This window comes from Drosophila subpulchrella, chromosome 2R (assembly GCF_014743375.2).
Source record: "Drosophila subpulchrella strain 33 F10 #4 breed RU33 chromosome 2R, RU_Dsub_v1.1 Primary Assembly, whole genome shotgun sequence".
Lineage (NCBI taxonomy): Eukaryota > Metazoa > Arthropoda > Insecta > Diptera > Drosophilidae > Drosophila > Drosophila subpulchrella.
In genome coordinates this window covers 14,441,616-14,463,661 of record NC_050611.1, presented here as the reverse complement: position 1 = coordinate 14,463,661, position 22,046 = coordinate 14,441,616, and the positions used below count along the sequence as shown (strand labels likewise).

At 44.3% G+C, this 22,046-nt stretch overlaps 6 protein-coding genes and 1 non-coding gene across 10 annotated transcripts; 4 read left to right on the top strand and 3 right to left on the bottom strand.

Moving 5' to 3' along the window:
• The first annotated feature begins 1,571 nt into the window (after positions 1-1,571).
• LOC119552176 (F-box only protein 39) lies at positions 1,572-5,229 on the top strand. The gene is made up of 6 exons (XM_037862006.1): positions 1,572-1,882; positions 1,948-2,087; positions 3,001-3,249; positions 3,305-3,649; positions 3,707-4,141; positions 4,855-5,229. Exons 1-6 carry the CDS (start codon positions 1,795-1,797, stop codon positions 5,131-5,133), a joined length of 1,536 nt encoding a protein of 511 aa, XP_037717934.1. The 5' UTR covers positions 1,572-1,794; the 3' UTR covers positions 5,134-5,229.
• Positions 2,388-2,458, top strand: Trnag-gcc. The gene has a single exon. It is a non-coding gene; the product is annotated as a tRNA-Gly (tRNA).
• Positions 5,230-6,959: 1,730 nt separating the features above from the next.
• LOC119552177 (leucine-rich repeat-containing protein 18) lies at positions 6,960-10,032 on the top strand. 4 transcript variants are annotated; one of them, XM_037862007.1, is made up of 7 exons: positions 6,960-7,736; positions 7,794-7,976; positions 8,065-8,212; positions 8,773-9,084; positions 9,518-9,556; positions 9,659-9,810; positions 9,902-10,032. In XM_037862007.1, the coding sequence occupies exons 1-7, from the start codon at positions 7,406-7,408 to the stop codon at positions 9,928-9,930; spliced, it is 1,194 nt and encodes a 397-aa protein (XP_037717935.1). In that variant the 5' UTR covers positions 6,960-7,405; the 3' UTR covers positions 9,931-10,032. The 4 variants fall into 4 exon arrangements, with proteins under 4 accessions (XP_037717935.1, XP_037717936.1, XP_037717937.1 ...); XM_037862008.1 differs by lacking the exon at positions 9,902-10,032 and having other exon boundaries at positions 6,962-7,736; positions 9,659-9,887; XM_037862009.1 differs by lacking the exon at positions 9,518-9,556 and having other exon boundaries at positions 6,965-7,736.
• LOC119549779 lies at positions 9,959-13,032 on the bottom strand. The gene is made up of 5 exons (XM_037858041.1): positions 12,919-13,032; positions 10,808-11,173; positions 10,587-10,743; positions 10,203-10,555; positions 9,959-10,144 (listed from the first exon to the last, which is right to left on the bottom strand). Exons 2-5 carry the CDS (start codon positions 10,858-10,860, stop codon positions 9,991-9,993), a joined length of 717 nt encoding a protein of 238 aa, XP_037713969.1. The 5' UTR covers positions 10,861-11,173; positions 12,919-13,032; the 3' UTR covers positions 9,959-9,990.
• Positions 12,370-15,294, top strand: LOC119552173 (EF-hand domain-containing family member C2). The gene is made up of 5 exons (XM_037862004.1): positions 12,370-12,567; positions 12,622-13,175; positions 13,385-13,904; positions 13,976-14,497; positions 14,610-15,294. Exons 1-5 carry the CDS (start codon positions 12,517-12,519, stop codon positions 15,258-15,260), a joined length of 2,298 nt encoding a protein of 765 aa, XP_037717932.1. The 5' UTR covers positions 12,370-12,516; the 3' UTR covers positions 15,261-15,294.
• On the bottom strand, positions 15,275-17,856 carry LOC119552174 (2-hydroxyacyl-CoA lyase 1). Its single transcript, XM_037862005.1, has 4 exons — positions 17,662-17,856; positions 16,959-17,154; positions 15,653-16,892; positions 15,275-15,589 (listed from the first exon to the last, which is right to left on the bottom strand). Exons 1-4 carry the CDS (start codon positions 17,710-17,712, stop codon positions 15,370-15,372), a joined length of 1,707 nt encoding a protein of 568 aa, XP_037717933.1. The 5' UTR covers positions 17,713-17,856; the 3' UTR covers positions 15,275-15,369.
• A 1,890-nt stretch (positions 17,857-19,746) lies between these two features.
• Positions 19,747-21,765, bottom strand: LOC119551946 (sodium channel protein Nach). Its single transcript, XM_037861636.1, has 5 exons — positions 21,374-21,765; positions 20,580-21,316; positions 20,106-20,223; positions 19,939-20,048; positions 19,747-19,886 (listed from the first exon to the last, which is right to left on the bottom strand). Exons 1-5 carry the CDS (start codon positions 21,763-21,765, stop codon positions 19,747-19,749), a joined length of 1,497 nt encoding a protein of 498 aa, XP_037717564.1.
• Positions 21,766-22,046: the final 281 nt, after the last annotated feature.

Sequence of the window (22,046 nt, the reverse complement as noted above, 5' to 3'; positions counted from 1 at the left end):
CCAGCTCCGAATTCCCCCTTTCAGCCCGGCTCATTCAATATTCAGCATATTTTTAAGTGCTTGGGCGCGGAAAAATTCCGTGATCCTAAAAGTATGCAACGCAAAAAGGAAATTGCAATACGGAAAGTTTCCCGCTATTGTTGTTCTTCTTGCTAAATAAGAAAAAAAAAGAAAAGGAAAGGGCTAAAAAGGAGCCAGGAAAATGGCCAAATGCCTTTCTGCATTTTTCTTGGCGGGGGCCCATCAACATAAACAGCTGTTTCCGCTAAGTGTACCTGGACACTCGAGCACCCTGGCCATATTACGTATACGTAAGCAGCAAGTGTGTGTGTGGGAAAATGACAATGCAAAAGTGGACAGCGGAAAATCGGAAAACGGGATAACAGCTGGCTTGGCTGGTAGTGTCGTCAAGGAAACGACGATGGCTTCGTTTGGTGGCCTGATGGAATTTTCTTTCCCCTTCTGCCGGCAAAGTGGGGTCAAGTGTCAAAAACGAGGAGCAAGATAACGCCAGGATTGGTAAGTAGCTTACAGCACATTATGCTTAAATAATGCTGTACTTACCGAATCGATGGTTTAAATTACAGAACTTAGGATACTGCTTAGAAAGTCATTGCGTATAAGTAACCTTTTAAATAAAGGGTAGATTTAATACAAAAAGTGCAAATAATATGAAGCAATATATCACTTTGTAAGTTTGATTTTAACAAGTAAAATGTTACTTCATTTTTACAACTCTTATTTGAACATTCTTTACCAAAAATCAAACTCAAATTGATTGAATAAATAACTTTAAAAATAACAATCCGGTAATAAAAGCGTTTCCAGCCAGTAAATAAAAATATGATCTGCATGAAGACACAAGTAAACCCAATTGGGCGACCACACTCTTGAAATTGTTTACCCGATCAAGTTTTTATTCAAAATATTTGTATAGAATCTTGATATAGGTAGTATTCATTTTGTTTATTACGTTAAAGCTTGTGTAACACCCAAGCAATTCAACGTTTTTAACGATAAATTTAAAAAAATATTAAATGTTGTTTAAAGAATGGATTCTTAAAAACGTCTGTTCTTTCTTTCTGCCCATGAATACTCCATGAATATACACTTAAAGCGTCTAAAGTCTAATGCACGTTCCATGCACAAGATGCAGATCGATCGGATCACCACAAGTCCAAACAGCTCAAGTGTTTATTTATAATTTACACCTCAATAGCCAGCAGTAGCATCAACAAGTTGCCCCAGTTCCGTGCCACCAAACGGAGGCCCTAAGACCTTGCACAAAGTGCCGGTGTCTAATTTAAAATCGAAAAATAAAAACAACAGAGAATCGGAATCACAACAGTTGCTGTATCTCGAACACAAATCCGAGCATCAACAAAAATCAAAAAAGAAATAATAACCAAAATAAATCGGAAGCTCTGCATGAAGAGAAGGCAAAAACGCAGGTCTTTGGCAACTGTATGGCGGCGAGAACCTAACAATTTCGAACACGAGAAACTGAAAACAGTTTTTTCAGTTTTCGAAAATAGCCAACAGAGCGATTTGAATATGTGAAAGAATCACAATCTATTCGGGAGACAGTCGCTGGCCAAACGCGACGCAACTGCGAGTGCAGCGGACAGTCGGTCGGTCCCACTATATAAAAATAAACCGAAAGCAAGAAGAAGCCGTCAGCGCAGGCTGTGCCAAAAAAATTTCAAAATTAGAGTACATATAGTTCTGTGCGGTCGTTTGCGTTGTAAATAATTTGAAAATTCGTAAAATAATAATAACATACACCCCCAAAACATGAGTGCACTGAGCATGGGGCGGAAGGGCAGCGGCCAACTGGAGGTTATGCAAAAGGCTGGCTGGAAGATCGATGGAGACGAGAAGGGTAGGCCAAAGACTGCTATGACAAGTCAGTGGAATAATCTGAATTTCCCTTCAAAAACAAACCAGCCTGCTACATAGATGTCGACGAGGATGACGACCAGGACCCGGAAAACATGATCGAGTCAAATTGGCGTTACTTACCCGACCTGGTACTGGAGCAAATCTTTACCTACCTCAGCCCCAAAGAGCGCTATTATGCCGGACTGGTGCGTTTATACAAATATTAAGACAACTGTTGGGTTTTATATTTTTGTCTCAATCAGGTGACATTAATATGCACATTTTAGGTTTTATAGGGAACATGAAAAAGAGAATAGAATATAAGTATCAGAAATTTGTATTTTATTGTCCGTTTGGTCTCTCAACTTTAGGGTTTTTACTTTATTTTAATTAATATTGTGATCATCATTTAAATTAATTCAATTTAAGGCAATAACTCTATTTATAGAGTTTTTAGAAAGCCCCAAAATGAAGTGAAGATTTTTGGGAAGCCACCCTTTCACCAAGCATCGGTGGTTCAGTGGTAGAATGCTCGCCTGCCACGCGGGCGGCCCGGGTTCGATTCCCGGCCGATGCATAGCTACTTTTTTTGTTTCTGTCTCAAAACGGCAATTTCATTTCATTTTTATGATTTTATATGAATTTGCTAAACACATCGCTATTTTTCTTTACCCAAAATACTTATAAAATATTTCAGCGCAATATCAGAATGTTTACATTACAATGGCATATTGGAGCTGACCTTTAAAAAAACATAAAAATAAGTTCATATGGCAATGTTTCCACTCATTTGAACCAAATGGCAGATGTTTGGTATCGTAAAAGGCAGAAAATTGCCTTCGCTGTATCAGCAAATGGTTGTTTAGCTGGCTTTACTGGGAACATTTTATCAAAAATATTAAAGTCCCAAACGACAGTTAGGAGAAAAAGTGATGTGTGTAAAACGTTTTGTTCATCGTTTTTTAAATATTTGTCAAGAATCAGAAAGTTTTTAAATGACCATGGAACACCTAATCTTGGCAAACAGTGTAGATATAGATCAAGATAATATGTTTTGACCATGTAAACCGTGTGACAAATCCTACAGATAACGTTTCTCAACTCTGTGATCTCTTGCAGGTTTGCCGCCAGTGGTATAGAGCCTTCTATTTGCCAACTGTTTGGAACAACTTCTTGGTGGATGATCGAACCCTCACGAAACCGAAGTTTAATTACTACTCCGGTTGGCAATTTTGCCTCGATCACATGCGAACCCAGTTCTGCCTGTCGAAGATCGGCAAATATATGCGGGGCATTGAGTTTCGTCCGTGGCACAGTTTCAACAACATCTTCCAGTTTATGACCATGTTGTCATGGAATATTGACAAGGTATAAGAATAATATATATATGAAAAACAGAAAATGTAATATTAAACTATTTCAGGGCAGAGAGCAGAATCCTGGTACAGAGTTCATTGGCATAGGTAGCCGGATTCGAACTCTGGTCTATCACTTCCCATGCAATATGTCGCAGCCCAACGATCCGGAGGGCATCAAGCTTTTTGGAACTGGAGGTCAGTTGCTGAAGGTTCTCAAGGAGTTGCTTCTGCGATTGACGGACCTTCACACCCTGAAACTGGTGGACTTTGTACTAGAGCGCTACGAGGCGAATCACCTACTGGACGAGGTCGTCTGCAGTTGCTGCACCAAGATGAGGGTCCTCAATCTGGTGAATGTGACCACGATGCACTGCCCCATCATGCATGTGGGTCTGTTTCTCAACCTGCAGGTAAAAACGCCTAAATTTCATTTGTTATCACAGTAGTGAATAAATGTTGTGATTTAGGTGCTCACTATATCGCCGCAGAACATAGATGACGACGTACTGTCCCTTCTGGCGGACACCAAGTTGCAACACCTGTACCTGCTGCAGAACTGCTACACGCCAAACCACCTGACAATAAGTGCCTGCGGCGTAAAGGCCTGGCGGAATGTGAAGAAGACCAATCCGCGCCTGCGTGTCCACCTGCGGATGGAGAATCTGACGGACGGGGAGGTGGTGCTGCAGCCGGAGGCGCCTGTCCACAGCATCACATACTGCGCTCCGCAGACCCGGATTCGGGCCGAGCTGCTCGTCCGCATGGTGGACCACTACCGGAGCACCCTGGCCGTCTATGGCCACGAGCTACTGCCGCGCTTTTCTAGCCCCAAGCCCTTTCACAGCCGCATCGACAGCTTGATGTTGCTGATGTGCCGACAGTGCTACAATGTGGATACTCTGGTGAGTCCCTCATAACATGTGTCCAGCCTAGGCAAATTGGTTTTATGAATCAAGTATTTTATATGTTTAAACAAATCAAGTATTTATTATCTCAGTTTGTATAGCATCTACATTTGGCAGTACATTAACTTAGCTTTAATTTATATCTCATTTAAATAGTTGATATTAAATTTATATTTTATTTCCCGCTGGTTAACGTAACAGTTTGAATTACAACGTGAAAATGCATGTTGAAGATCTATAAAAATCGTTTTTAACATTTCTTAAAAGCATTTATAATTATTTAAATTTTAGTACATTGATTAAGAATCTGGTCTTTATTAAATTGTCAATTAGTTATTTTGCACCAGTTTATAACATTTCTTTAAGAACTAATACATTTTACAGGCCTAGTTTGACAGTCCCTTACCAATATTAAGCAATTTGATTTAAAAATCGATCAAATTAGTAATAAACTTCAGATATTTTTTTCTATTTTTCTGAATGCATATCTAATTTAATTTGGCAGTTATATCTTTGCCAATAAGTTGTTTTGTACCTGATTTTAGAATTTGTTTTAGAACTGACACACATCACACTCACAGACTATTTCAGTAGTCTCATCCAATTTGTAGCCTATTTGATTTGAAGGTCTTGCAAATTGATGACTAACTTTGGGGGTATTCCTTAAGTGTATCAGCGCGCACATAACACCTTATCACCGTTTTCCCCAGATCATCCGCGAGAAAGTCTCCACCTCGACGCTTTTGCTCATTGCCCGAACCGCCAAGAACCTGCAGCATCTATACGTGCGGCGATTTGCGGTGATTCTACGTTGCGATTGGCCAAGACATCCGGAATGGAGCGACGAATTCAACGCCTGGCTGAAGCGAAACTCCCGGTCCTACGAGGCCGTCGAGCGAGAGATCTCTGAGATCTTGGGCTACAAGTGGCGCCTGCTCAGCGACCGGGACTTCAAGCAGCTGACTGTGAATGTGAAATCCGGAGCCTAGATGCCAAGGACTTTACGAATTTTGTATCCCCCCCATAAGACTTGTGATAAACGGTGTGAAGCTTTAATAAATAACCCAAATATTGAAAACCATTAACAACTTGCAAGGGAGCCATTGAAATTTACTTAACTTTTGCATCTGTTTGTTCACCTTGGTGGGATATTCCATAAAACCCAGATGCCAAAATGATTTAAAAGCCAATGCATCCGAGGTAAATGCATCAGTTTGTTAAGGAGCCCTACCAGAAACATGAAAGCTGTGATCGCCCTCATCGGATTTCTATTCATCATTGCAGCTGCATTTGCAGCACCTCATCATGGAGGTGATCCACATTACGATCCCCACTACGATCATCATTACGATCCCCACCACGATCATCATTACGATCGTCATTACGATCCCCACTACGATCTGCACCACCATCATCACTACTAAGAAGTAATTAATTTTGAAAGCAAATTTGTTTCAAGTCTGTTAAAATATCTTTAACTTAATAAAAAACGCTTGGAACCCATATATTTACAAACCTGAGAATTACCTTATTATCCGAAGCTCGTGTGCAAAATAAAGCAAAATATCGTGAGCAATTGCCAATTTGCATTGGAGGGGGAAATACAACTCATGGAGCAATTTGCACCTTTCGGCAGGTGAAATTCAATTTGCTTTGTTTGTCCACGCTGTGATTGAAATCCCCAAAACCGTAGCACTATCGTGCTTAAAAGCCAACAGCATCTCCTCAGATTCGTCAGTCAGTTGTGAAATCTTGCCAGAAATATGAAAGCTGTAATCGCTCTTTTCGGTCTTGTGTTCTGCATTGCTGGAGCAATGAGTACGCCAGTTGTAATTGGATTACCTCTTCCACTGCCCATTGGCGTAGGATTCGGAATACCTCCTCCACCACCGCCACCTCCGCCCTATGGGTACTATCCGTCCCCTTATCACCACCACCACCATCATTCCCCTGGATATGGATACGACTACGGATATAACAACTATGGATACTGAGAAACCCAGGCGTGGAAGTAGAAAATTGATTTGAATTTAAAAGAGATGATCCTCTTTATGATGATCTTCACCGAAACATGAAATAAATCTTAATTTATTAATTATTTATAGAAATAAAAAATGTTGTATTAATTAAAAATGTTGTTACATTTGAAATAATCTGGAATGCTTCTTAAAACCCGAAAAGGAACGGTTTTTTTTGGAAAATATATTATGATCCTTTTCTAAAAACATAATCTAAATACATTTTTTATTAGTTCTTATGAAATCGTTATTATTTTACTATTTATTTACTGCTTATAAGCCATAAAAATATAAAATTCAAAATTGTAAAGATGATTATTGTTTATATTGTTGGGACTATCAATTATACTTATGTATGTATATATAGTAAGACTCTTATATACCAACATGTGATAGAAATTAAGAAATGTAATACTAAAGTGTTAAGATGGGGAAACATCAAAATGCACGATATAATTATAAGTTCTTAGGCATGTGTAAATTTTGGTACAGGTAGTCTACATTCCTATGGCTTTCATGAAAGCCAAGCTTGGACTTTCCAACAAAGGGTGCTTTCCCCTAGACAATTTATGGAAACTTGCCATAACCCCATTCATTGGCCTCAAAGCTCCCACAATATTAAAGCTTTGGAAGCTTGCCCTTTGCATTTCGCTTGCTGCAATGACCTTGAATGCAGCAAAGACCCCAAAAACAGCAACAACCCACGGGGGGGAGTGAATCAATGCAGCAGGAAAATTCAATGTCAGTGCCAAAGCTTCGTAGGCATTTAACCGCCTCCAAAACGAAATGGTATACTTTCGGGCAGTCGGCACATTACGTATACGTCAGTGGTCAGTGAAAGGCGCGATGATGGGTGGGCGATTCGTTATTGAAACAATAAATTTGTAAGAAGAAAACCAAAATCAGGGGAGATAAATACGCCACTCGCGAGAAATTGCGACAGGCGAGTGAGACAATTTTAGACAGAACCAAAACTAAACCGCATTGAAGGAGATTCTCTGAGAAGAGCAAACTGTTGCTGCTGCTTCTGGTGGTGCTGCCACTGGGCCTGAGCCACTGGGTGGCTGTGGTGGCGCTGGTGGCGGTGGCAGTTTTTGTTTGGCGGGTGGCGGTGCCAAATGATGATCATGACCGCGTAGAGACGCAAATAAATATAATTGAAACACCACCAAACTATAAGCAAATAGAGCTCGACGACGCCGCCGTGGTGCGGGCATTGTGTAACTGCAACGGTATCGTCAAGATGAACAAAACGATTCTGCACTGGAGCTATCTGAACTTCAAGGATGTGCCGATGGACCTTTTCCTCTACGAGGATCTAGAGGAGGTCTATCTCAAGGAGAACTTCATATCGGTGATCCCAAAGTGGCTGCTAAACATCACCACCCTCAAGTTCATCCATCTGGCGGGCAACAATCTGAGTGAACTGCCCACCGATATCTATATGCTGGAGAACCTGGAATTCCTAGACGTTTCCAACAATGAGCTTAAGGAGCTGCCCCCCACCCTAGGACTCCTGCTAAATCTCCAGCAGCTGAATGTTTCCGGCAATCAGCTCACCGAACTTCCAGTGGGTGAGTAGAGATTCATATGTTGAAGTCCATGTTCGCTTATCCTCCACCTATATCAAGAACTGAGCAGTCTGCGCAATCTGGAGCACCTGAACATCGCCAAGAACCAATTCCGCCGACTGCCCATCCAGCTGAGCGAGTGCGTCCGCCTCAACGAGCTGAATGTGAGCGACAACGAGGCGCTGGTCCACATCCCCGAGCGCATCTCCAACCTGCCCATGCTGCAGTCCCTCGCCGCCGATCGTGAGTAAAAATTTGGGAGCTGGTCAGCTGGTCAGCTGGGGATCGGTACCCGTATCGAGAGACCCTCACTGATTTCTCTCGTTGGCAGGCTGTGCTCTCATCTACCTGCCGGCCGCCCTCTCCAAGTTCATGAACCATGTGCGCATCTTCCACAACACAGCCATCAACTACATACCCATGGTCTACGAGAGGTTCTACCAAAATTTCTACGACAACCGCCAGAGAATCACTCCCATGTAAGGAACTCATTTCATTTTATTTATCGCAGGAATTTGGCAATTCAATCTTTAAATACAATATTGCATCGATTGATTTGTTTGGCAACTACCTGTCTTCCCGTTTGATAATAACTAAATTTAATTTAGAATACTGCTAGAAAACAAAATCGAAGAGCTATATGTATTCTTGGCTGGTTGCCTTTAAGCATGACTAAGGGAAATTTAGCAAACTTTTATATTGACCTACTAGCAGTCAGTAAGCACTAAACGGACTGATGGATATGTATTAAGAATATTAATAAATTAAATAGCTATATATATGAGTTTTTATATAATATTTTGATTATACAGGAGTGTTAAGATATCTCTTTCAACCAAATATATGGTATGATATTATAACTAACTAACTAATTTATAGTTGGATTTTTACAACAATTAATTTACTTTCGTCTCTAGGTTGAGTATTTTAATTAATCCACTTTTATAAGGACCTTCGGTTATTATTTTCTTATAAGGACAATATGATATAATATTTGTCTTATGTTAAATCTTACTAATAACCCGATTCCTGTTCTCAGCGCCGTTCATCGCAAGGGTCTGTTTTGGGTCCGCGAGCTGGAGACGAACAACAGGCTGGTACTTCCGGTGGGCACTCGCACAGTATTTCCGGTTCCCTCGACGGAGAACCGGGTCACGCTCTACGACGACTGCCTCCACGCCCTCCAGTCGCTGAACCGCTCCTTGCCCGTCTACGAGAACGCCGCCCTGCACCGCCTGCTCCCGGAACCGTACATCAGTTCCCACATCAACAACGGACCCATCGCCCGCTGCACGAACTCCACCTGCTCCAGATGTCTGTACACCTCGTACTACTTCATGGTCGTGAAGAGGTGGGTCGGACTTACGCTTACTTAGCTTGACGTTAGTCATGTGGTCATTGTTTTGATACCGTCGAAACCGGTCCGCTTTCTAATGGGGGCAAGTAGACCTATCACAACCGCAAGAAGTACAGTGAAGACTGTCTATGTTGGAAATTCTGGCCATTTATATTATTCAGACTATTCATTATTATTCATTTTTACACAAACCATGGTACTTTTTTAATTTAGTTTTTTATCACTATAAGACATTACAGCGATCACAATCCATTTTAAACTAAAATTTTTAATTTTTTTAAATCACCTTGTAAAGTTGGATTCATTAAACATTAAATTTAATGATCACAATTTCCTCAAATATCACAATTTAAATTACTAATTAATTAATGAATTCTTTAAATTTATATATATTTTTTGGAACGAACTTATACCTAAACACAATCAGGTTCAAACCTGATCCATACACATTGCATCGAAACTTAAGGTACTGCGATTGACTTATTACAAATCGCGTTTATAATTCATATTTTTAGAGTTTCCTTCAGCATTGTGGCATTTCAATCCTAATTTTTAAAATTCCTTATAGGCGTGGCAGCACTTCCAAGCAACTTTTCACCTGTAATTTCTGCACCAACCGATGTGCGCTCCTCTGGTTGACGAGCAATGACAAAAAGTACTACCAAGTAAATTGGCGAGTGTCAGATGATGACGACGATGATGAAGAACACGTGTCCAGTGGCAAGTAGGGCCAGTGAAATTGCCTGACCTCGTTGTATATAATAATACATGTATAATTATTTAATTATTATCTTTAATTACCATTAATTAGTTTTGTACATGTCATGTAAATGCTATTGAACTACTGGCAACCGGCGCCATTTGTCCAAAGAGAAAGCTCCCGATAATCTAACCCTAGGCTTAAAGAAAACTTTGTGTGGGGCCCCGTTCATGGAGGTGTACGTAGTCGTCTAAAAGGCACTTATGGGCCTCCGGAAAGGCTTTTCGGCAGTCGACGCCATGACGACCCATCCTAAAGGCATCCAAATACGGCCCGTCCAGCGTTCGATGAGGTCTAAATGATAAATATCTCTGGTTATCTCTGGTTTGAGTTCAAGTCGAAGTCAACTTACCTTAACAGCCTGTGTAGTATCTGGGCATAGAGTCCACTGTGCTCGTCCACCTGACCATTCTCGCATATCAAACGTTTCAGGCAGGCACTTCCATTCTGACCCAATTGATTCATATAACCCTCGGCGAACTTGAATAGCAAAAGCTGGGGTTCATCCACCAAAAGACGAGCAGGCACTGATGGAGGATCTGGCTGGGTCACAGGACCCTTAAGATTTCGCGAACTATCCCAGAGTTTCCACCAGTAGATGGGAGTTTGCGGCTCATTGAACTGGTAGTGGAAGTTCATCAGCCAGACCAACTGACGCCAGACCTTTTTCTCCATAAACGGAACCGGAAATGCACAACCCGTAACAAACTGTAAAGATACAACTTAATATATATCCACTATACTCAATAAATATTTGATGTCTAACCTTGATAACACCGCCATTTTGATAAATAAGGAAGCGCTTCTGTCGCCTGTGATGATGCCAGGCAGTCAGATTGGCCTCCAAGGCACTCGCAGCCTCCAGGGTCAAAAGGAAGAGTATAATCTTGGCTCTGGTTAGGGGATCATTGGTCAGTGGAAATTCCATAAATGTCACTTTACGGTTCATTAACTCACATCAGGTTCATTTCTCCGCTTCTTGTGCTATCCGCTCGAGCTCCAGACAGCATTTACCACCTCGGTTCTTACAGCTCCAATGCCATGCCATCGATTAACTATAGTTTGTAAGCCCAGGCAGATGGGTGTATGCATAGTGTTAGAGAGAGGTGAGAAAAAGCACGTGCTTCCGTGGGTTTCCTACTTTTGCCTGCCAGACTAATTAGCAAACACTGCGTCTGCGCCACCAGCCCATCGTCAGAGGTGGCCATGACTCTAGAAAGTCATCGTCAGCGTCACGCATTCAATCACTGATTGAAATGCTTTCAGGTTCAGCGACGACGTGAGTCAACTACAGGTGGCACTGTCACTTGAAGGATGGAATCGCTAAGGAGGGATGTTATTGCAAAAACTTAGGAACATTTTATTTTTAAGCTTTTAAGCTTTTTTTTTTAATTTTCCATATTACGACAATCTATAAATAATTTCCTTTAAATTGGATTGGATAGGGTTAATCCCAGAGAATTAAATGCAGATCACATTATGCAATCCAGTTTAAAAGTTTTTTAAATTCTCTTATTATATTTACATTGTAATGACCTATTAATTAAATTGGAACTTTAATAATATTTCCTTATCAAGTTATGTATGAGTTTTGTCAGAATATGCTGGTACAACTTATAAAGAAAACAAGGGAGAACGCTATAGTCGAGTACCTCGACTATCAGATACCCGTTACTCAGCTTAAGGGACCAAAGGGAAATGGAGATATGCAAGCAGCAAAGCGAGATTTAAATGCGCCACCTACCGGCGGAAGACTGATTTAAGCGTTGTGTTTTGCAATTCATTATTCAATAGAATAAGTTAGCCGCGCACTTTTTTTCTTTGCCGCTAAGTTCTGCCGGCAACTATTTACATACACACACATACACGCGTAAAAACATTTCGCATTGTCTGGCTCTGACGTCATAGCTTTTTTTCTTGGGAGGTTTGTGGGCGTTAGAGTGGGCGTAGCAAAATTTTTTTTTGGGTCAATCGGTAGGTATTGACAAGACTAATACATTTCAGTTAAAATTTTCTATCTAGCATCAAAACTGTAGGAGCCACAGTTTTGGACGGTTTGTGGGCGTTAGAGTGGGCGTGGCAGTCTACTGAAACAAACTTGCGCTGCGTAAGAAGCTCAGGAATCTGCACGCCAAATCTCAATAGCCTAGCTCTAATAGTTTCCGAGATCTCAGCGTTCATCCGGACGGACAGACAGACGGACAGACGGACAGACGGACAGACGGACATGGCTAGATCGACTCGGCTAGTGATCCTGATCAAGAATATATATACTTTATGGGGTCGGAAACGCTTCCTTCTGCCTGTTACATACTTTCCGACGAATCTAGTATACCCTTTTACTCTACGAGTAACGGGTATAATGATATATGGAGGCAGAGGCTGACCCACTCTCTCCTTGGAAACCGCTACCAGTTGCAGTTAGTTGACTTTTGGGGCTGCCATGGCGAAGGGGCATTACCATAGTTCCGTTTGTTCCATTTATCGAATAGCAGCGGAAATGTCGAAACACTCGGGCCAGTCCAGTCCAGAATTCTGCTGCGTGGCGTTTACTGCCACAGAATTGCTTTTGGCTCCGAGACAAATGTAACCACAACGATTTGGCAAGGGAATTGGCAACAAAATTATTAGTATATATCTAAAAGACGACTAAATTATCTGTGAAAATGATGCGACTACCAGGAATGCCCATGCTGCCAGGCGCGCAGTTCTACGATGTAAGTGGTTCGAATATGTATGCTCCAAGATACTAAACTGAGACTCCCGAACAGCGCGGCAAGCGTCGCCATCCGCGCCAGCAGACTTTGATGCACTACCAGGGCATCCAGATGCTATCCGACCGCCGGGAGCCGGAACTCGTGGAGCCCAATGGCATCGTGGCCGATCCCAAGTGCCCACCTGTGCCCGCCCAGCTCAACAGCCTGTGGGCCCCAAAGGCCACCACCAAGCTGCCACCCTGGCTGGCCTACGACAAGCAGGTTCTCTGCTTCAGCGCCTACTTCAAGGAGAACCTGACCGAGGTCTACCACGCCCCCTACCAGGTGCGCAAGGTGAAGATCTACTTTTACCTGGAGGACGGCACCATGCAGGTCACCGAGCCAAAGGTTGAGAACTCCGGTATTCCGCAGGGTTGTCTGGTCCACCGGCAGCGCATCCCGAAAGCCCTGCCCACCGACCGCGAGTTCATCTCCATCTTCGACCTGAACGTGGACACGGATGTGCAGATCTTCGATAGGGTCTACCACATCAGCGGTTGTGACATCTTCACGCGGCAGTTCCTCAATCGAGCTGGAATCTTTGTGCCTGAGGCCCAGCAGGAGCCATGGTGAGATGGGTAGTACTCTTTACAAACTTTGATACATAAATCATCTCTATCAAATACACTAGACCATTAAGTCTTATCCACTTTTCCAAAGCCTTCTATAAATTTGAAGATGCTTTTAAAAATATTATAAGCCGTATTATGTTGAATCGGTTGATTATTTTTGAATGTGGAGCTGTTAAGTTTCCAAAACTCAAACTATTTTCCCTTAGCGATCCCACCACAGAGATCCGAAAACGTTCCGGCCTAAAACAGACAGCTAGTTCCTGCTCCTCGGCTCTTCCCAAGAAGCATTCATTTGCCCAGTTTTTAGAATTCGATAGAAGAGTTCTCAAGTTCCAAGGCTATTGGAACGATCGCAGCGAGTTCGGCGATGTGCGGAAGTTGGAAATCTGCTACTATCTGGCTGATGATACCATTGATATTAAGGAGAAGTTCCCACGAAATTCTGGGCGAGAAGGACCCAGCACTTTTTTGAAACGGGACAAGCTGCCAAAAGAGTTCTCGGGACTGCCTCTGCCTGGCCAACAGACGGCTATGACGCTGCTCAATGTTCTGGGCAATAGTATGCGCGATGTGCGTTACGTAGCCGACCCGTTGAACACAGGGCAAAAGCAGGTCCAGTACTACACCGATCAGGATCTGCAAATAGGGGCTGTGCTTAACGTCTTTGGAAGGGCTGTCGTCCTTACAGGTTGTGACCACTTCACTCAGAGTTACTACAGGGAGAAGGTGAGTCACGATGTTGATAATAACTTATTATAAGGCCATAAATAGACACTAATTCAATTTATCCTTTATAGTACGGCATCCAGGAGTTCTGTGCTCAACCAATTCCAGAGCGTAGTGATGTGCGTCCTTACACCCAAGGTGCCATGCGATCCCGTAGGCTGCCCCCCTACAATGGGTGGGGTAGCCATGAGGATTCAGAGGGCAACTGCATCACGGTGGAGCCCAAACCACCGCAGGCAGACTTCAAGAAGCTCTTTAAATACGATGGCTGCATCTTGCGCTTCGGGGCAAAACTCATCTCGGCCATTCGGGACAATGGAGAGCGTGATTTTGTTATCAGCTACTTCCTGGCCGACGACACGGTCCAGATATACGAGTCTTCACGACGAAACTCGGGCTTTCTGGGCGGGGAGTTTCTTAAAAAAGCACGTGTTCCACTGCCGGGTCAGGATATGTTTAGCTCTTCGCGGCCTGAGTACTATAGGGCAAATGACTTCTATATAGGACGCACCATGACTCTCAAGGATCACATTTTCCACATAGTTTCAGCCGATGAGTTCACGCTGATGTACATGGAACAGCATCCCAGCGAGGTACATATATCTTTATGATATAACATTTTGTACTGCCCGCACAAAAGGGTTTCGAGATTGTTTAAATTGTGAAAATCGTAAACACGGTGTTGAATATGCTTCTTCTTTGCAGTTCCCCGTAGCTGACATTCGATTGATTATGCAGAAGATTCGCGAGGCAGTGCGTCCGGATTACAAGCAATTCGTTTTGCGGTGCAAGCCGGATGGGGACCTCGGGGACTTCACCACCGTCAGCTTCGATACGCTGCGCTCGACTCTCCTGTCTTATCTGTCCAAGGATTGCCTGCTCAACCATGAAATTGTGACCGTGTGTCGCTTTTTCTCGGCTGAGCAGGCAATGCCTCCCAGCTGCGACAGGAATCGAGTGCGAGCTGCCGCCCAACTGGAACTGAAGCGAGCTTTATGGAACGGCGTTGAGCAGCTGAACGACCACCTGAGCCACATCAATCCGGCGTGCAGGCCATACATCAGCGAGGCTCAAGTTAGGTCCACATTGCGTGGTTGCCGGCTGCCCTTTAGTCTGGAACTTGTGGAAGACATATTGATGGTGCTACAGCGCAATGGACAAAACGAGATCGAAGTGCGCGACTTCCTGGCCTTCTTCAACATGCGCAGCGACCAGGTGCCCGACATTGCTCCTCTTAACATTGCCTTCGAGTTGTGCCCCAAGCTGCCGTTCCTGCACAAAGGTCGCCTGGTGGATTTTACCTGGTTCCTAGACTACCTGGGCCTAGAGGAAGAACTGAAGCGAGCCAACAGTTAAGGAGTGAAGAAGGCGTATCAAAAATTGCATGTATATACAGAAAAATTCGTGGCAATATAACTTTCGGAATGGTGAACTTTGTGCTTAAGACCTAAACGTAGATGGTATCCTACAGTTTTGACTCGGTGAGCCAGTTGAAGGACTGCGGCTTGCGGTCGGATTGCGGACTGATGGCCACATTGATGATGGTCGGCCTGTCCTTCAGCTGATTGGCCTCCTTGACAGCCGCCTGCAGCTGTTCGATCTCCGTGCAGAAGTAGCCCTGCATGCCGAACATTTTCATCATCTCCTCGTAGCGCACCTGAACGCCCAATGCCGAGGGTGGTGTACTGCAAGATAAGATTAGCCGTAAGTAGTTGTACCAGATAAACCGATAAGCTACCAGCACTCACATTTGGGTAAGATCGCCCTCACTACGAATGGCATCAAAGGTGTCCTTGTCGAAGCCGCCATAGATGCCGTTGTTGTTCACAATCACAATGGTCACGGGCAGCTTGTACCGAACCATGGTCTCAATCTCCATGCCCGAGAATCCAAAGGCACTGTCGCCCTCCACGCACAGCACACGCTTTCCGGGGGCAAAGTCACGGCAGTAAAGAGCGGCGGCCACGGCGAATCCAGGACCCACTCCCATGGTGCCAAAGGTGCCGGCATCCAGGCGGTGACGTGGCTGCTCGTTCAGCAGCATGGAACGACCAATGTCCATGGTGTTGGCTCCTTCACTGACGATGATCGTGTCCTTGGGCAGCAGCTCACGGAGATGGTGGAACACCGCGTAGTAGTTGAGCGGCGTCTCCGTGTTCGAATACATCTTTTGCACAGCGTCGCGGTTTTGCTTGCACTTGATGGCCAGCTGCTTCCACCAATCCTGCTCGTAACCGAACCGGAAGTTAACGGCGTTCATCTGCTCGAAAAGTTGCTCGGCGAACGGGCGGATGTCCGCCTGAATGGCCACCGAGGCCACCACCGAGTTATGCAGCTCCTCGGGGTTGATGTCCACCTGGATGAACTTCACATCCTTGTCGTAACGCGGCGCCTTTCCAAAGTGAAGGATCCAGTTGAGGCGAGCGCCCAGGAGCAGTACCACATCGGCCTTCTGCAGGGCCAGGGTTCGAGCAGAAGAAACGCACTGCGGCGCCGTGTCGGAGACCACGCCCTTGCCCATTGGGGTGGGCAGGAAGGGCAGGTTGGTGTTCTCGATAAAGTGCCGCAAAGTGTTCTCGGCATGAGCATAGGCGGAGCCCTTGCCTATGATCACCAGTGGTCGCTTGGCTTGACGCAGCAGCTTGGCGGCCCGGATCACATCATCGTGCGGGGGATAGGCGAGTGGCGGAGCCGGATGGGCCAGGGCCTTGTAGATGCGGGCCTCCTGAGCCTTGGACTGCAGGATATTGCCGGGGAAGTCCAGATAAGCCACTCCAGGGCGTCCGTAGGTGGCATACCGCACCGCCTTCTCCACGTGCAGCGGAATGAGGGCGGCGGTGGCCGGACGGGCGGCGTACTTGCAGTACGGACGCGACAGCTCCACTTGCGGGCACTCCTGGAAGCCGCCGATTCCCTCGTGATCCTGGTTGGTGGCCCCACCGATGACGACCAGGGGCCAGCAGTTGACCTGGGCATTGGCCATGCCACCTGATTGTGGTACAAGTTCGTTTAGTAAGGATTAACTAAACCGATTTATCGTTTCCATAGTCTTACCTGTCACATGGAGCAGTCCGGGTCCGGAGACCACCAGACAGACACCGGGCTTTCCAGTCAGATAGCCAATCGCCTGGGCAGCGTAGCAGGCGGCCTGCTCGTTCCGCATTCCGATGTACTTCAGCCCGGCGACCTGGAAGGCCATGGACAGCTCGATGACCGGGATGCCGATGATGCCAAAGACATACTCCACGCCCTATTTTCGGATTTAGAGATAATGTACGGTTATTTACAGTCTCCACCCAGTCGTCAATCAAACGTGCAATCGCTAAACTCTGGGTATTTTTAGATCAAATCACTAGCCAATGTGCACAAACACGTTCTTAAGTGATTTGCCCGGAATCCGGTTAAAGTTTTATTGATTTTAATCTGCCCCCCGGCGCTAATCGCCGCTGCAAGCACCAAGGTGTTGAGGTCGTGGTACCAAACCTTTGGAACATGTTCTTTATCAAATCCGTACCGACTTTTATGAACGGGAGTAATCGGGGGCCCAGTGCCAACAACAACAGCTACCAAGTGTTTTTGAACTTTGCACAACAAACAGGTGCCTCTAGATAAGAGACCACTCCATTGTTCTCGCCATCTCCATGGCCCCCTCGATTTGGAAAAGATTTTCCCACATTTTAGCCGCGGTTGCGAGTGCAGAAAAGTGCATTGCAAAAATGTCGGACAAACGGACCGACGACCAGGGTGATCCTCTTACCTGTTGCTTCAACGACTCGGCAATGATCTGCACGGCTTCAACCTCGGCCATTTTGCGCGCTTCTAAGTGTTAATTGTGCTAGAAATGTATTATGCGCCGCCGCGTTACCTTGCGTACTGGCTTAAAAATTGTTAAACAAATTAAAATAGAGTTGCTATCCTCCGGACTGATTTGGACTACGTCAGTTACGTTTATTTCGTTTACTTGGACTACGTAAGTTACGTACGTAAGACGTACGTAAGTAAGACGTAAGTGTCAGTAAAAAAGGGAGATGCAAGATGCGTCGTAAGTTTCGGCAGAACGTAAGCCAACGTAAGTGTCAGTAAAAAAGGGAGACAGCCTCAGCGTAAGTGTCAGTAAAAAAGCGAGATGCAAGATGGAAGAATGGAAGATGAAAAGGGAAACAAATTAAAATAGAGTCCAACAAAAGAGGTGACCAGTGACCGCGGAATTATCGATAAGTTAGTCTGACTCCAAGAAATATACCGTTTTTATTTTTTCGAATATACAAAAAATATTCAAAACGGCCACACAGAAAAATCGATAACAACGACTATTTCGGTCGCGCGGGAACTTCTATACCAGGGGTCGGCAGCGGCCTATCTAGTGAGCATATCTGCCCATCCTCTGCTCGTGGTCTTCGGGTCTTTTTTTTCTGAGCTTCGGCGCGCATTTTTACTGCTGCGCAGAGAATTTTAGTGCAAAACAGAGAAACGTCAGGCTTCAGCGCGCTGCGCGCCACCCTGCAAGCAAAAGGGCGATATTTCTACCGCCTATCGTCCAGAAGTCACTTCTTAGTAACTTCTGCGCGATAGAAACGCGATAGAACACATTTTACAAAAACAAAATATACATATATCGCGTAGAAGTAACTTCCAAGTCACTTATGGACGATAGAAAGGCGATAGTACACATTTTACAAAAACAAAAAGGGTCGGGATCGCGAAGAAGTAAATTCTGAGACACTTCTGGACGATAGGAAGACGATAGTATACATTTTACAAAAGCAAAATTAGTGGAAAAAACATTACCCCTTTTTTCTGAAAATTTTTTGAGTCTTCCTTTTGACCCACGCCATTATTTTTCGCCCGAGCGTCATTTCGTTGCGCGATTTGTCTGAGGACAGTGCGGTTTTGGAATGGTTATTAATAAATTTCTTATGTCGACGGAGCTGGACCTAAATAACACTGTTAAGCAAAATTTCCTACATGCCATGCACCGTGTATACAAGAGGACAAGTCCTTATACAAAAAATAAATGCAATATATTAAAAGTAAAAAAAATATGTTTTTATTCAAGATTTTCCAATTGGAAAAGACTCTTCTAGGTATCTTTTACAAGCATATGTAAAGTCACTTTTGAGTGACTTCCATAAGTGACTACAGCTACAATTCCAGAAGTTACTTCGGCGATATCGCATTCGGATCGTGGAAGTGTCTTCCGTCGGGAAGAAATGTGCCACTTCGGCGACACTTCCAGAAGTTACTTTGGCGATATCGCATTCGGATCGCGGAAGTTACTCCCGTCGGGAAGAACTGTGCCACTTCGGCGGCACTTCTCGGAGTTTCTTCCCGACGGGAGTCACTTCCGCGATCCGAATGCGATATCGCGGACGATCGTTTTCATCTTCTAGAAGTCACTTAACAGTGCCTTCCGCGATAGATAATGCTTTCAGGGTTTTAAATAAAGATTTTCGGAAAAAATATGTTATTTATATATATATATTTAATGAATACAGTCTGGCACAGACCTTTTAAATTTGTTCTTCTTGTAATAAACCCTAATGTTAGAAATAAGAAAAAAGTATAAAAAAGGTAATAGAAAACAATGTAATTAGTTTTTATTAAATGTTGTTAAATCATAAAATTAACGCAAGCTTTACACATTTATTTAAGTCACCCACAGAGTGAAATACAGCCGCTATAAGTTTAAACGTTTTAATAAAGTACCAACTGATACAGGTATAGATATTTTAAACTGTATCCCAGACTTTTAAAATTTTCAAAAGATCATCGATTCCTTTTTTATATATGTACTTGTTTTTAGTAAACGAATATAAATAAATACGTACTAAACGCAGATAGTTTACTGCCATGCCTTCCTCGGTTGCTGAGCCTTCTGGAGCTGGTAATTGATATACAAGCGATACGTGCAGTAGTAGAAAAATTCAACCACAGAAATCATGCTGAGTCCAAGGCAAAGATTAAAGATGCCACCCAAATCCGCTGAAAATGGTTGTAGTTAATCTCCTAGTTCCCAAAGGATGCCTCCACTTACATAGCAGTCCTATCCAAGACATTACGGTAACTTTCCGGATAACTGGGACAACTTGCTTAGCCAAGTAGACCCGAAGCACGAAGCTGTCACTGTTGATCATGTCCGGAGAGCTGTTGGGGATCGAATTAACTAATAACCGATAAGCCGAAAAAGAAGACATTACTAACTAGAAGCGGTTCATGGAGAACGGATGCTGGTTAAGATCCGTTTTGTACGAAAGCGTGGAATAGGTAACATCATAGCAGTTGGGCAGGCATTGGTCACATCGCACACTTTTGAAGTTGTCTACGGAATGGTAAATCAAGCAGATATACTTAGAAGATTTCTTTAAACCATATATACTAAGGATATATAAAAATAAAGACACATAATGTACAACTTAACAAGGGATTTTTTGATATCTTTAAAACAAACACTTCAAAACCTGTACAATTTTCAAAATAAAATAATTTGACAATCAATGAATATGAATATGAAGAATTCATAATGGGTATTTAGTGTGAACTCTAAAGAATTCGCGATTGAATACTTGGTTAGTTTAATTTTCGAAGAAGATGATTTTGTTGTAGTGTGCCAGAGAATATTAAAAATATTTATAAAAACTATTGGATTAGAAGGTTCTATCTAGGTAACTATCTTACCATAGTTATCTGAGTAGCAGAAGGTGTCATTCAGGTTGCACTCCTTGTACTTGTTGCCCACGATGGGCAGCAGATATGGATGGCAGCCACACTTCTGGACGATGGCCTCGGTCTGACAAGCCAGCAGACAGGCGGCCTGGCGATAGCTCCTCAGCTGCAGGTCGTCCGAGATGAGGCAGTCCCGCTTCCGTTCCGAAAGTTCCAGGACCTCCACCGAGGAGCTCTGCACCGTGGGCGAGACCTCCACAAAGCTCTCGGATCTAGCAGTGATGGTGACCGAGGATGCCGACTCCGTAACATAGTCCATGGGATGGTGTACCAGGACGATGAGGCCCGTGTTCAGGTTTCGCTCGCTGCCCTCCGCCCCCACGAAGGTCAAGCCGCCGTCCATGCCAAAGATGTTGGCCGAGAAGGGCACAAAGCTGGCATTGCGCGGATTGTAGTTGAAGGAGCAACAGGGACCCAGGTAGGCCGTCGTGGGAATGAACGAGAGATACTCGTGGCTCTGGTTGCACTTAAACTCCGTATGGCCCCAGAAACAGCGCTTCACGTAGTCCGAGCAGCCCGGACTGACGGCCATGGCCGCCTCCCAGGTGCTCACATTGTTCAGCCGAAGCACTGCGTCTGTGACCCGATAGCTCTCGTGCACCGGCGGCTCAAAGCTCTGATCCGTGAAGGCATTAAGGAACTCAAAGCCGGCGGCCACCTCTGCAATGTCGTACTCCTTGGGAATCTTACTAATGAGGAAACAAGACTTTAAATAGAATCCTGGAGACATTTTCAAAGCTCCTCACAGCGTCTTGACAAAGCGATCGACCCTTTCCGAGTTGACCACCTTCGGACTGCAAATGGTAACGCCCGGAAAGGCAACGTCCGTAATGGAGAGATCATTGGAAATGGTGTTCAGGATGGGGTACGAGTAGAACTTGAGCCACAGCAGCAGTGTGAGGTAGATGCTCAGCAGGAGCAGCTGCAGCAGCACCGAGGACCAGATGAACCTGGACAGGCCGTAGGTGCGATTCCGTCGCATCAGCCATATACCGCTCACCTTGGTCCGCTCCGTGTACTCCCAAAAGGTGGCAAGCATGGCTGCCTTAAGAGGACTTGGGTCCTTCCTCTTCTTCCTGTTGTCATTGCCTTCGGAGTTCCTTTTTCCAGGTGACGGCCACTTACCCGGTTCTATCATTTCGAACTGTCTGGACCTGGCGCACAAAGCGAAGGCTTTTATAAGCCTGGGTAGTATCCTTAATGGCCAGAAGTTTGGGTTATAATTATGGGTTTACTAAGTAGCGAACTTGTCATGACAGTGTACCTCATTTGTTGTCACCATTAGCAGTAATTATAGAACTCTGCAAGTTTACCGGTGGATCGATAAAAATGTTCCTCTATAAGAAACGATTATATATCAAGAGGTTTAGGCAATGATTACAAAATTCATAAGGATTTACTATTTCAGGGAAAATTGAG